The sequence below is a fragment of the Carya illinoinensis genome, chromosome 9 (assembly GCF_018687715.1).
Source record: "Carya illinoinensis cultivar Pawnee chromosome 9, C.illinoinensisPawnee_v1, whole genome shotgun sequence".
NCBI classification, from domain to species: Eukaryota; Viridiplantae; Streptophyta; class Magnoliopsida; order Fagales; family Juglandaceae; genus Carya; species Carya illinoinensis.
The window spans coordinates 9483435-9499416 of NC_056760.1; the positions used below are offsets into that span (position 1 = coordinate 9483435).

The 15982-nt window shown below is 33.8% G+C and overlaps 1 protein-coding gene across 1 annotated transcript in view; it reads right to left on the reverse strand.

Annotated features, from left to right (window-relative positions):
* Positions 1–15982, reverse strand: part of LOC122276765 (G-type lectin S-receptor-like serine/threonine-protein kinase B120) — a 39571-nt gene that overhangs the window by 22598 nt on the left and 991 nt on the right. Inside the window, exons 3-5 of the mRNA XM_043086670.1 lie at positions 15665–15671; positions 5883–6112; positions 5638–5788 (exon numbers count right to left, since the gene is read on the reverse strand). Of these exons, the coding sequence (XP_042942604.1) occupies positions 5638–5788; positions 5883–6112; positions 15665–15671 (388 nt within the window). The remainder of the gene's footprint in view (positions 1–5637; positions 5789–5882; positions 6113–15664; positions 15672–15982) is intronic.

Consider the following 15982-nt stretch of genomic DNA (forward strand, 5'->3'; position numbering starts at 1 on the left):
AATGATCTCATTTCTATTTATAAATTATTTTATTATTTATAAAATTCTATTATCTTATCGAAAAGGTTGGCTTGCCCTATGCCGACTTGGTTGACTGGCTCAAGACGACTCGTCTTCTCGAAGGCAAATGTCTTGTCTTGCGTTTTCAGCTGTCAAGTCCAGGCTAGGCTTGGCTTAAATTTATTATGTTTTCACAAATTGGATCTGCAAAACTTGAACAATTTCAAAGTGGGAGCGGCTGGCAGCAGGATTTGGTGTATTTATACCTTTTACACCATTCAATCAGGAGATGACACATAAGAATTTATCTAAAAGTGAAATAGAATTGGTTTCAAGGGATCAGTAGAGACAGTAGAGACTTTTGGTGGAACCTTCTCTCTCCTGATACACCTTTGCCCCCTCTCCTCACCCATTTCGCCCTCTCTCTCTCTCTCTCCTCAAAATAGGAATGGATAATATAAGAAGAAAAAATAAAACAAGACAAAGCCCTTGTCTTGTTTCTCTTCTTCTTGGCTCTTTCTCTACAAACCCATCTTCATTAGACAAGTTCAAGAGTTTGTCCACAGAAAAACTATCGCAACCCATACCATTTTGTCCATTCTCAGGCGACAAATCCTTAAAAACTACTTGGGGGATTTGATTTTTTAGTCATTTCCAACTGAAAATTAGTCTTCAACGCCAGTTCCACTACTTGTGAGAACGTTAATCAGGGAGATGGGTTCCAGAAACCAAATCAAGTCTTCAGAAAACGTCAAAGTGTATTAAAATTAACTGTAACTGAGTATTAAACCACTTATAGAGATTAATTAGGGAGATGGGTTCCAAATTGAGAAGAGGGAAATTAACTGAGTTCACAACCGGTTGAGAAGAACGTTGAGAATCATCAACCCATATTTGACGATTTCTATTTCAAAGAGGGAAATCAACGAATCATCTTGAAAAGTCACTCCAATTTCATCTGCAGGTGGTAGAGTCTTGACTTGCGACCTGTTGAGAAGAGATCTTTGCTGCTACTTCCATTGGATAGAGAGAGAGTGCGAGACAAGTCTGCAAGAATGAAAAAGAGAGTCTGCAAGAGACTCATGACCTCATCGGAACAAAGTCAAAGAGAGAAAGAGGGGAAAAGGAACTAGATCTGTTTGGATAGATAGAGAGTGCAAGAGATGGACTGGATTCGTGATGATGAGAGAGAGACCAAGATTGATAGGGAAGTATTCTGGAGAAGGAGAAAGAATAAGGAGAAATGCTTTCAGTGCGCACCTATGGTAAATTATGTGATTCTCTGTCCAAATCTTATTGGTCAGTGAAAATTAAAAGTTTTACAGCAGTTCCTGCTTGAAGCTTTTCTCTTTCAAAGTGGAAGAGATTCTTTCATCAAAATGCTTTCCTTCAATACTTTCTTTCTTCCTGTCGTGTTACTTCTCATGCTTGGCTCCCTCAGCCTAACAACTTACGCCGTCGATCCAGTTCCACTCTCCCACTTCTATGCAAACAGTACCTTCTCCCAAAATAACCTATACAATTCCAGTCTCAACTCCCTCCTCTCTTCCCTCTCCGACCCGTCTACGGCCTCTTCCTCTGTCGCGGCAACGTCACTTCCTTAATGTGCCGAACATGCGTGGCTGCCGCGACCAAAGAGCTCGCTGCTAAATGTTCAAGGGAAAAGGTTGCTGTTATTTGTTATGATGAGTGCATGATTCGCTACTCCAACAAGTTCTTTTCCACCGTGGCCTTAAGGCCCAGGATTCATCTGGGGAACACGCAGAACATCACGGAGCAGGACCGCTTTAACGGGCTGGTGCACACGACGATGGCTGACTTGGCAAGTAGGGCCTCGAACTTTCCAATCGGAGTCAAAAAATGTTGCCCAGATGACTAACACAAGAAGGGGGGTGAATTGAGTTGTATTAAAAAAAATAACAATTATAAATCAAATATATAATATAAAATATAAACAAAATATAAAATAACAATAAATATAAAGAGTAAGGGTAAGAGAGAAGCAAACTCAGTATGTTAACGAGGTTCGGCCCCACTGCCTACGTCCTCGCCTCAAGCTACCCCTCGAGGATTCCCAAATTCACTATTCAACCTCCTTCAGGTGGAGATAGAAACCTATTACACCTTTGAACAACACCGCTACAAAGGATCCGTGTAGAACACCCTCTACACTTGCAATCACCTTACACGTGGTGATTCAACTATTCCCCGTGTAGAATACTTTCTACACACACAAGGGTTATACACACCCTTTTTCTGATACAAAAGCTAATAGTGGGTAGGTTATCAGAAAACACTCCTCAACGAGTGAAATAAGAACAATACAGCGCAAACTATATCTCTCAAAATGAACAAGGATTAAGGCTCAATGTTTAGAGAAGAGAGAATGAAAGCTTTGAATGAATGTTGTATGCTCTTGGTGTTGTAAATGTGAAGCTCTCAAATGATCTATTTATAGGCATATGAGACTTCATATTCAAATTTAAAAAGATTCACATGTCAAAGACAACATCATTCACTTTTTCAAAAAATTCAAATAAAAGGTTATTCTTTTTCAATTGTCAAAGACAACATCATTCACTTTTTCAAAGAATTCAAATAAAAGGTTCTTCTTTTTCAATTGTCAAAGACAACATCATTCACTTTTTCAAAAAAATCAAACCTAATCTTTTACTTTTTGTATAAGTCTAAAAAAGCATCAATCACTTTTGAAAAAATTCAAATAAAACATGCACATGTGAAAGATGATAATCAATCATCTTTAATATTTTCAAAATTCAACCCTTTAATCAAGGCATGCACATGCAAAAGATGACAATCAATCATTTTTAATATTTTCAAAGTTCAACCCTTTAATCAAGACATGCACATGCAAAAGATGACAATCAATCATCTTTCAAAATTTTCAAATTTAATTTTCAAAAATATTCATGCACATGTGGAAAATGTATTTTAATGTTTTATGATAAAATATTAATTTTGAGCATTAATCCTAATTTCGAATTTTGAAGAGATTTACAACATTACTCTATAATTTTAATGTGAACTTGTTCCCTTCTTGCTCATGCTTGTTTCCTTGATGTGCTTGACTCCATTGTGTAGACAACTTGAGCTTGAGACTTCTTTATTCTTTGAATTCATTTGTTATCATCAAAATCCATGTGTAAATATATAATTACACAAAATTTAAAATCTTGGGTTCAACAAAAAATTTGGAACCAATCAAACGAAATTTTCCGAGTTTCAAAATCTGTACAGCTTTGTACAGTGCACGGCGGGCCTGTCTAGCGTCGATTGCAACTGGTGTCTCCAGACAGCTATCAACCGTTTTCCGATATGTTGTGGTGGGAAGCAAGGGGGAAGGGTTCTGTTTCCTAGTTGTAATGTTAGGTACGAATTGTTCCCATTTTACAGTGAATCTATGTGTAAAATTATTCAACGAATGCAGGTACTGAATGTTCCTTTTCTTTCTCTCTTCCTATGTATTATTTTTTGGCATCATGCTGATGATCAAAGTCTCATTTCTATTCGAGAACACCAGCTTTATTTTGAATAAAAACTACCATTGACGTTTATCCTACACATATACGATATCATTAATGTAGGAATTAATTCCTCCACATGATACGCAAACTTTTGCACCCATTTCCTATTTGCAGAAATTATGAAAACTTTCTCAGTTACAAACATGAGATCGATTGCACGGGAAAAGGAAATCTTGCCGGTGTTCAACGAGGAGAAAGACTGGAAACGGTAAGCCCATTTACAGAAGGATTTGTGACGGGAAAAGGATCTGCAATCTGCTGAACGATTCTACCCATAGCAAGTGCAGGCTGTTTTGGTTTAGGAAGTGGTAATATTGATTCGTCTCCCAACAGAACTACGACAGATGACATTGTGGGTCTATCTGCTGGATCCTCTTGTACACACAATAGCCCGATATGCATGCATTTCTTAATTTGTTGTGTAGTCAAGCAGGACTCCATCAACACAGGCTCCACAAACTTCATTTCTTTCCCTTCATTCCAAAGTCTCCATGCCTGTCATCCATATACATACAGTCAAATTTGTTTAATCATTTCGTTATGAACTGAGTACTTTAATTTTCATATCCTCCCCGATATGAGACGCCCGTTAATGAGTGTGAGATTGTACGTACGTAGGTGCAAGAGCTAGGGTCCACTAATTACCCAAATAAAATAATATATAAAAATACAAACATATATATATCTAAGCCATATATATTATGTCCTGACAGATCTGGTATTTACAAACATTTGCTAGGTACAACCACCAGGCGGAACCGTTGTATAATTGTGTGTGGAACGGTTGTATAATTGTGTGTGACGTGGCAGCATCTGACAAAAATTAAAAAAAGAAGTAAAAACGAAAACTGCATTTCAGAAAGAAAGAAGAAAACCATCTGAATGAAAAAGGTGTGGTCCAAACCCAAAACCTGGTAACAAAGGAAAACCAGAAGTCGACTTCTTTCATGGGTAACTGGTATTCTCATGCTTTAGAGCCAGTTTTTAATTTCGATTTGGAAAAGAAGAGAAAATGAAGACTCCATAAGAATTATACATCTTCCTATTTCTTGCCGCTTTTGTTTTTGCAAGCTTTTGCTATACAGCTCTCATAATTTCTTCATAGATAAATTCAATACTGGGTATTTTTCTTCACGTCTCTCTTTGCTTTTAACAAAGGCAACACTCAGCATCCACTTCTATTGTCCTTTTTAATCAAACCACACGAGAATATTCTTTCTAAAACTCTGACTTTTCTTTCTTTTCCTTTTATTTTACAACTATGTTGTTGGGTTTTTGTGGGAATAAGAGAAAGAGGAACGCTAATGCTCCCATTCATCACAAGTTGTTAGGTAGTGTTTGTATGTGTTTGAGAAAGAAAGTTTACTTGTAGAGAGAGAGAGAGAGAGAGAGAGAGAGAGAGAGAGAGAGAGAGAGAGAGAGAGAGAGAGAGAGAGAGAGAGAGCACTTCGCTTTCTCAAACCAAAGAAACAATAAGAACCAAACTTGGGGAAGGGTCGGTTGCTTTGGTGTGTGAAATTCTAGCACCAACCTATTTTCACCCATGAATAGTTACGAGGGTTAGGATTATGTAGAGAGGGTCGTCGAAGGAGAAGGGAGAAGGGTGGCAATGGCAAACTCACGAAGACGAATCTGCGAAGATGAAAGACTTTATTTGGGATTCTTGCCGTCGATTCCTATTTCAAATTTGGGAAGAGAAAGAGGAAAGAGAAAACAAAATGGAGAGAAAGAGGTCCGAAGGAGATGGACGGAGGGAGGGAGGGAGGGAGAAATGAAATTTAGAAGGATAGAAAGGGGGGAACGAAACGGGAGGGAGAGGAAGAGGGAAATAAAAAAATAAAAAAGGAGACTCCGATTGCACGCCCGTTACACCAGGCGGTTGTGTATATCATTTTTCTTACAAACATGGAGGCATATATCACACACAATTTGTTACAAGACTCGTTACATATGTATATATAAAAACTAAAACATCAGTATATTTTTTTTATTTTAATGTGTCTAGTATGTTGATAATTATATATATTTGCAAATATTTTTTTTTTAAAAAAATTATTTGCTATAAAAGAATAAATAATGGAAAGAAACATACGTATGCAAGGAGTGTATGGGCATACTCGGTCAAGTAGAAGCTGCTATTTTTCTTGCCACTAATAATCTCAAGCAAGATGACGCCAAAGCTGAAAACATCAGATTTTACAGAAAATAGTCCCTCCATTGCATACTCAGGAGCCATGTATCCGCTGGTTTGAGCATATATATAGCAATACAATGTACATAACTTTATTCTCAATTGAACACTAAAAATTAAGGAAAATAAAAGAAAAGTATACTCACTATGTTCCGACGACTCTCCTAGTGTTTGCAGTGTTCTGGTTCTCAACAAAGATCCTTGCCATGCCAAAATCTGATATTTTGGCGACCATTTCATGGTCCAGTAATACATTACTTGGCTTTAGATCCCTGTGAATTATTTTAAGTCGAGAGTCCTCGTGAAGATAAAGGAGTCCTTTCGCAATACCAACAATAATGTTACCGTATGTCTTCCAGTCAAGCTGACTGCGTTTCTCCGGATCTGGAATTCAGTAGTACTAGAACAAAGTCAATGCATGGAAACATGTTTATTTTAGAGATACAAGGAACATGCCGATCGAGTACCATAACACACCTATATAAATCTAAGTCCCAGAAAATACTATTAAAGTATAGTTCTTTAAGCAATATATATCATGAGAAAATGCTAATAAAGTCATCTCATTAGTTACTCCTAAATACTTTTTCACAAAGAGACTATACGAAATTTGAATATTTAAAGTTTATACAAATCAATACTCATTTTCTATCAGTTTGGGTGTACAAAACACAGCAAAATTATAATTATTTATTTATTTCTTTGGGTGTATTATAAAAATAACTAATTATGACGGATTATATACGAAGAGTATGATTATTTACTATTAAAACAAACTCATTTTAACAGAAAATAATCATTTTTATAAAAAAATAACTTACCACAACTTATAAGTTATACCATAATTATATATATATATATATATGATTAATTTATGCATATAACCTATATGTTGAACTCAAGATTTCAAGTTTCATGTGATTATAAATCTACACATGGATTTTGATGATAACAAATGAATTCAAAGAATAACGGAGTTTCAAGCTCAAGTTGTTCACACAATGGAATCAAGCACATCAAAGAACCAAGCATGAGCAAGAAGGAAACAAGTTCACATTAAAATTATAGAGTAATGTTGTAAATCTCTTAAAATTCGAAATTAGGATTAATGCTCAAAATTAATATTTTATCATAAAGTATTAAAATACATTTTTCACATGTGCATGAATATTTTTGAAAATTAAATTTGAAAATTCTGAAAGATGATTGATTGTCATCTTTTGCATGTGCATGCCTTGATTAAAGGGTTGAATTTTGAAAATATTAAAGATGATTGATTGTCATCTTTCACATGTACATGTTTTATTTGAATATTTTCAAAAGTGATTGATGTTTTTTTAGACTTATACAAAAAGTAAAAGATTAGGTTTGAATTTTTTTGAAAAGGAAAGTGTGCTCCTTTTGTCATATGCAAAAAGTAAAACATTAGGTTTGAATTTTTTGAAAAGGAAAGTGTGCTCATTTTGTCATATGTCAAAAGTAAAAGATTAGGTTTGATTTTTTTTGAAAAAGTGAATGATGTTGTTTTTGACAATTGAAAAAGAAGAACCTTTTATTTGAATTTTTTGAAAAAGTGAATGATGTTGTCTTTGACATGTGAATCTTTTTAAATTTGAATATGAAGTCTCATATGCCTATAAATAGATCATTTGAGAGCTTCGCATTCACAACACCAAGAGCATACAACATTCATTCAAAGCTTTCATTCTCTGTTCTCTAAGCATTGAGCCTTAATCCTTATTCATTTTGAGAGATAGAGTTTGCACTGTATTGTTCTTATTTCACTCATTGAGGAGTGTTTTCTGATAACCTACCCACTATCAGCTTTGTATCAGAAAAAGTGTGTGTATAACCCTTGTGCGTGTAGAAAGTATTCTACACGGGGAATAGTTGAATCACCACGTGTAAGGTGATTGCAAGTGTAGAGGGTGTTCTACACGGATCCTTTGTAGCGGTGTTGTTCAAAGGTGTAATAAGTTTCTATCTCCACCTGAAAGAGGTTGAATAGTGAATTTGGGAATCCTCAAGGGGTAGCTTGAGGCGAGGACGTAGGCAGTGAGGCCGAACCTCGTTAACATACTGAGTTTGCTTCTCTCTTACCCTTACTCTTTATATTTATTGTTATTTCATATTTTGTTTATATTTTATATTATATATTTGATTTATAATTGTTATTTTTTTTAATACAACTCAATTCACCCCCCTTCTTGTGTTAATCATCTGGGCAACAATTGGTATCAGAGCTAAGAGCTCTATTATAAGATTAACTATCTTTTGAGTTAAGATCTTATGGCTAACATTGCAACTTTATTTGGTGAAGGTCAATCTAGCAGTCGGCCTCCACTCTTTTGTGGAGATAATTACTCATTCTGGAAAGTTAGAATGAGAATATTTCTTCAAGCTCAAGGTAGAGAAATCTGGAAATGTATTGTTAATGGACCTTATATTCCAACAAAAGTGGTTGATGGAGTAAAGGTCAAAAAGGAAGAAAAAGAGTTTGATCGTGAAGACGATAGACTTTATACTTTAAATTTAACTGCTATGAATTTATTATATAATGCTCTTAATGGAAATGAATTTAATAGAATAATGAATTGCGATACGGCAAAAGAAATTTGGGATAATTTAGAAGTTACTTATGAAGGAACTTCGCAAGTCAAGGAATCAAAAATTTATATTCTTACTCATGAATATGAAATGTTTAAAATGAATGATAATGAATCTATTTCTAGTATGCACACTCGTTTTACTAACATCATAAACAGCTTGATAGCTCTTGGCAAAGTTTATTTCAAGGTGGAGATAGTAAGAAAAATTCTCAACTTTTTACCAAAACGTTGGGAATCAAAAGTTATAGCGATTCTTGAGGCTGGAGACCTCAAGAAGCTCGAAGTCAATGAACTCATTGGGTCACTTATCACCCATGAGTACACATTAAAAAGATGAGAAGAAGAAGGAAAGCCAAAAAAGAGCTTAGCACTTAAAGTTGTTCCTCATGAAAGTGAAAGTGATGAAGATGAGGAAAATGACGATAAAGATGAAGAAGTTGCGATGATAACAAAAAGAATTCAGAGGTTCTTGAAGAAAGATAGAACTCCTCCGAGGAAATCCTTCAAAAAGTTTTCCAAGAAAGATTCAGGTAAAAATGACACTTTAATTTGTTATAAATGCAATAAACCTGGTCATATCAAGCCAGATTGTCCTCTGCTAAAGAAAGATCGAAAGAAGGGCAAGAAAGCAATGAAAGCTACATGGGATGATGATTCAAGTAGCTCAGATAGTGAAGCAAGTAATGAAGAATCAGCAAATCTTTGTCTTATGGCTAAAGATGACATTGAGGTAACAAATCTTGATAATATTGAAAATCCTTAATATGAAGAATTGCAAAATGTTTTAGAAGAGATTTATGAGGAATTTGAAAAATTGGGTATCAAATATACTGCTTTGAAAAAGAAAAATTTTTCTTTAACAAATGAAATTGAAATTTTAAGAAAAGAAAGTATTATTTTGAAAGATGAAAATCTTGAATTGATTAAGAAGAAAACCAATTTAGAAAATATTGTTGAAAACTTTACGAATGGAAAAAAAAATTTTGAAAAACTTCTTGGTAGTCAAAAATGTGTTTTTGACAAAGCAGGTTTGGGATATATGCCAAAACAAAAATACAAACCTTATAAAAATTTCTTTGATAATCATTCTACATCAAAGACTAATATTCAAAATTCTTTTCATAAAAATAATTTTGTCAAAAAATGATATTATTATAATCATTCAAGTTTTTCATATATGTCACATGCTATTTGCAATTTTTGTAATAGAAATGGTCATAATTATCATACTTGTCCTATTAGAAGAAATCATACAATGACTATTAGGGCCATATGGGTACCTAAAAATCTTGTTTCTTCTAATACTAATAAATAAAGGACCCAAAGAACTTGGATACCAAGAAAAATCATTTTAATTATTTTTATAAGTATGCATGAAGTCTTCCACAAGCAAAAACAAATGGTTTTTAGATAGTGGATGTTCAAGACACATGACGGGAGACAAGATTAAGTTCTTTGATCTTAGATCTAAAGAAGAATGACACGTGACATTTGGAGACAACTCGAAAGGGAAGATCGTGGGAATAGGTAAAATTGGTAATGAATCTTCTCTCATAATTGAAGATGTTCTACTTGTTGAAGATCTAAAACATAATCTTTTGAGCATAAGTCAATTATGTGATAAAGGATTTACAGTTACTTTCAAAATGGATAAATGCATTATTTTGAATGATCATGATTGTAATATTTGTTTTATTGCTACTAGAAGTAACAATGTTTATACAATCGATTTTGAAGAAATTATCCCACAAGATGCAATTTGTTTTTCAATTCAAAATGAAACTAGTTGGTTATGGCATAGAAGACTAGGTCATGCAAACATGGAACTTATTTCCAAACTTTCAAAAAATGATCTTGTGAGAGGTTTACCAAAAACATATTTTTTTAAAGACAAAATTTGTGATGCATGTCAATTTGGTAAACAAACAAAAACTTCTTTTAAAACTAAGAAACATATTTCCACTACTAGACCATTGCAACTGATACAATTGGATCTTTTTGGACCAAATAGAGTTGCAAGTCTAGGAGGAAAATATTATGCATTTGTTATTGTTGATGATTTCTCTAGATATACTTGGGTCATCTTTCTTGCTCATAAAGATGAGGCACATAATGTTTTTACCAAGTTATGCAAGAGAATTCAAAATGAAAAGGGCTATACTATTTCAAGTATCCGAAGTGATAGGGGAAAAGAGTTTGTTAATAAAAATATTGAAACATTTTGTGATGAAAACGGTTTTGTGCATAATTTTTCTGCTCCTCGAACACCTCAACAAAATGGGGTAGTAGAGAGGAAAAATAGATCTCTTCAAGAGATGGCAAGAACAATACTCAATGAGAACAACTTGCCTAGTTATTTTTGGGCCGAAGCGGTAAGTACTGCATGTTATGTTATAAATAGAGTTATGCTAAGGTCTAAATTAGATAAAACCCCCTATGAGCTTTGGAATGAGAAAAAGCCCAACATTGGTTACTTTCATGTATTTGGATGCAAATGTTTTATTTTGAATAACAGGGATAATTTAGGCAAATTTGATGCAAAATCTGATGAAAGTATCTTTCTCGGATATTCTACTAATAGTAAAGCTTATAGAGTATTCAATAAAAAGACTTTGATTGTACAAGAATCTATGCATGTAGTATTTGATGAATCTAATTCTTCACTCTCCAAGAAATCTATTGATGAAGAAACAGGAGGTATAAATAATACGGAAAGTCTTAATCTCAACAAAGAGAAAACAATAGAGGAAGTTCAACATGGAGCCATCAGGAAAGATCATCAAAATTTAGTACAAGACGCAACCAAACAGTAGAAATTTGTGAAAGATCATCCAGTGGAATAAATTTTGGGAAAACCTTCACAAGGTGTAAGTACTCGATCATCTCTTAGCAATATTGCAATCATACTGCTTTTCTATCTCAAATTGAACCCAAAAATATTGATGACGCACTTCTTGATGAATCTTGGATTCTAACTATGCAAGAAGAATTGAATCAATTTGAAAGAAATGATGTTTGGACACTTGTTCCTAAACCCAAAAATCATACTATTATTGGAACAAAATGGGTTTTTAGAAACAAGAAAGATGAGTCCGGAGTCATTACTAGAAATAAGGCTCGACTTATAGCTTAAGGTTTTAATCAAGAAGAAGGAATCGATTATGATGAGACATATGCACCTGTCGCAAGATTAGAAGCTATTCGAATGCTACTTGCATATGCTTGTTATAAAGATTTCAAACTTTTTCAAATGGATGTTAAAAGTACTTTCTTAAATGGTTTTATAAATGAAGATGTATATGTTGAGCAACCTCTAGGTCTTGAAAATCATATTTCCCCAAATCATGTTTTCAAACTCACAAAAGCACTATATGGACTTAAACAAGCTCTTAGAGTTTGGTACGAAAGACTTAGTGGTTTCTTGATTGAAAAAGGTTTTTCAAGAGGAAAAATCGACACAACTCTTTTCATTAAATATGAAAATGATGATATTCTTTTGATTCAGATTTATGTTGATGATATAATATTCGGTGCTACTAATGAAAATATGTGTCAAGTTTTTGCTAAGACTATGCAGGAAGAATTTGAGATGAGCATGATGGGAGAACTTACATTCTTTTTCGGATTGCAAATTAAGCAAGCAAAAAATGAGACATTCATTAATCAATCAAAATATATTAAAGAATTACTGAAAAAGTTTGGGATGGAAAATGCTAAGGAAATTGGAACACCAATGAGCCCATCAACTAAACTTGATAAAGATGAATCCGGTAAGCCAGTTGACTCGAAGATATATCGAGGTATGATTGGTAGCTTATTATATTTAACAGTCAGTAGACCAGATATTATGTTTAGTGTGTGCTTATGTGTACGCTTTCAATCATCTCCAAAAGAATCACATTTAATTGCAGTTAAGCGCATTCTTAGATATCTTAACCTAGGGTTATGGTACCCTAAGCACACATCTTTCGATCTAATCAGCTACACAGATGCAGATTATGCTGGCTGTAAAATAGATCGAAAAAGCACTAGTGGAGCATGTCATTTCTTAGGTCATGCACTAGTTTCCTGGTTTAGTAAAAAACAAAATTCTGTTGCACTATCTACTGCTGAGGCAGAATATGTTGCTGCGGGTAGTTGTTGTGCTCAAGTTCTCTACATGAAGCAACAACTTGAAGATTTTAAACTCCTGTATAATCACATTCCAATCAAATGTGATAATACAAGTGTTATAAATCTTTCAAAGAACCCAATACAACATTCTAGAACTAAGCATATTGAAATAAGATATCATTTTCTTCGAGATCATGTGTAGAAAGGCGATATAGTACTAGAATTCACAAACACACACGATCAGTTAGCAGATATTTTTACAAAGCCTTTACCAGAAGATAGATTATGCATGATCAGAAGAGAAATAGGTATGATGCATGCTATGAATATCTCTTAAAAGATAGACTAGAGTCAATAAAAATAGAGATAGATTTTTTAAATACTTTTACATAAACTTGAGATTCTTAGCCTCATGTTTGAGACGCTTATTCTATTCATACAATATCATGTCATTCTTATCCATGGGAACCGACAAGCGGAATGAAGAATCTAATAAAGATTTCAACTGTTTATTCTTCTGCTGAATGATTCATTCCCTTGTGTGAGACTCTTGAACAATTCGTTGAAGTACAACAATTTGTTCTTTGAGCTTTTCAACTTCATGATTTTTGGCTTGTAGCCGCTGATAAAAAGCAACAATAGAGGAAGAGTAGCGAGTCTCAAGACTCACCAAGTCATAAATAGCATCAGAATCTGACTTATTAGTCAAATTATTATTTTCCTACTGCAACATGGCACCAATGGCAGCTGCAGAAAGGACAGAAGGTTGAGATGCAAAATGCCTCATAGATGGATCTAGAGAAATGTTAGAAGAATGAGCTATTGAGAAAAGAATAGAAGGCTTAAAACGAGAATGTTGAAGGAATGCAGATGAATTATAGATATAAGAAGAAAACTTGATGCGAATTAGATGAACTTCAAGACTGATTTTATAGAGATAGCATAAAGAATAAGACAAACTATTGTCTCTTCAAATCTTATTTAGTCAAAAGAAATACAAGATATGCTGGACACACATTGTCAAAAGTTTTCTTACTAACCCAGCGAGATTAACAGTAGATTGTCCCTATTTTTCTAGTAAACGATGAACCTCTGCTGTTATCTGCCGATGTTGACCTTGTATCTGAACCCTTTCTCGTTCCAGCTCCTCTATTTGTGGTTGCAGATCATGAGCATACCAATCTGCAAATTTTTTCAACTCTTGGTTTTCTTGCTTTAGCCTTTTATTCTCACTATCCTTATTAACAAGTTTCTGTCGTAACTCAGATATTTGCATGTTAAGATGATCAATCTCACTCACCCTCGCCATTAACCTTCGAGACAAGATCGTAATAGAGGCAGCATATTGAATACTGAGCATTCTTGATTCTGCAATAATCTCAGAATCAGCCTTACTAGAAAAACGGTTCACTGCTCCTATCATGGTATTGACGGACTCAGGAGAGAAGATTGATGATTGATGCATCAAGAGTTCCTGATTCAAGTCTGGAACATTAGTGGAAGAGAATTGCTCAGCCATTCTATCGTTGTGGTAAAACAGAACTCAGGTCAAGAAGCAATTATTTTTTTGGCATCCGATAGATGAAAATGATCATTTTTTTATAGCAACTCAGAGCCTTCAATCACGTTTGTCAACAACATCAGGCGATTGTTTAAATCTCTAGCCGCACTAAATTCATAGAGTTAGGCCTCGAGTCTTTGCAGCATTTGTCGGGTCACGGACGGCTCCTTTTTCAACTATCTACAGTGACTATTAAACACATCGTTTTCTTTAGTCCATTTATTTGCTGCCGATCCTTTTTAATGATGCCAAAAGGGGGAGAAGTTTTAGACTAGAACATTAACATTGTTTAAATTGCTAAACTTATTATATATGCTTGGAATTATATTTATACTTTTGCTTGAAAAACTAACGCATATTTTCAGGGGGAGCTTAAGTATTAATATAGGTTTCAAGTTCTATCAAGTATTTGTCATCATCAACAAGGAGGAGATTGTTGAACTCAAGGTTTCAAGTTTCATATGATTATAAATCTACACATGGATTTTGATGATAACAAATGAATTCAAATAATAAAGGAGTTTCAAGTTCAAGTTGTTCACATAATGGAATCAAGCACATCAAAGAACCAAGCATGAGCAAGAAGGAAACAAGTTCACATTAAAATTATAGAGTAATGTTGTAAATCTCTTAAAATTCAAAATTAGGATTAATGCTCAAAATTAATATTTTATCATAAAGCATTAAAATACATTTTTCACATGTGCATGAATATTTTTGAAAATTAAATTTGAAAATTTTGAAAGATGATTGATTGTCATCTTTTGTATGTGCATGCCTTGATTAAAGGGTTGAATTTTGAAAATATTAAAGATGATTGATTGTCATCTTTCACATGTGCATGTTTTATTTGAATATTTTCAAAAGTAATTGATGATTTTTTAGACTTATACAAAAAGTAAAATATTAGGTTTGAATTTTTTTGAAAAGGAAAGTGTGCTCATTTTGTCATATGCAAAAAGTAAAAGATTAGGTTTGAATTTTTTGAAAAGGAAAGTGTGCTCATTTTGTCATATGCCAAAAGTAAAAGATTAGGTTTGATTTTTTTTGAAAAAGTGAATGATGTTGTCTTTGACAATTGAAAAAGAAGAACCTTTTATTTGAATTTTTTGAAAAAGTGAATGATGTTGTCTTTGACATGTGAATCTTTTTAAATTTGAATATGAAGTCTCATATGCCTATAAATAGATCATTTGAGAGCTTCGCATTCACAACACCAAGAGCATACAACATTCATTCAAAACTTTCATTCTCTCTTCTCTAAGCATTGAGCCTTAATCCTTATTCATTTTTAGAGATATAGTTTGCGCTGTATTGTTCTTATTTCAGTCATTGAGGAGTGTTTTCTGATAACCTACCCACTATCAGCTTTTGTATCAGAAAAATGGCGTGTATAACCCTTGTGCGTGTAAAAAGTATTCTACACGGGGAATAGTTGAATCACCACGTGTAAGGTGATTGCAAGTGTAGAGGGTGTTCTACACGGATCCTTTGTAGCGGTGTTGTTCAAAGGTGTAATAGGTTTCTATCTCCACCTGAAGGAGGTTGAATAATGAATTTGGGAATCCTCAAGGGGTAGCTTGAGGCGAGGACGTAGGCAGTGGGGCCAAACCTCGTTAACATACTGAGTTTGCTTCTCTCTTACCCTTACTCTTTATATTTATTGTTATTTCATATTTTGTTTATATTTTATATTATATATTTGATTTATAATTGTTATTTTTTTTAATACAACTCAATTCACCCCCCCTCTTATGTTAGTCATCTGGGCAACACTATATATATGTTCGGCCAGTTTAATTTCAAAAAAACAAAACTTACAATCAATACTGGAAGACCATCGTCATAAATATATATATATATATATATATATATAAATATATAGATATTAGGCCCATGATCAACGTATAAAGTATGTTTGTCTAATTGGGTGAAATGATTATATTTAAGAAAATGATATATC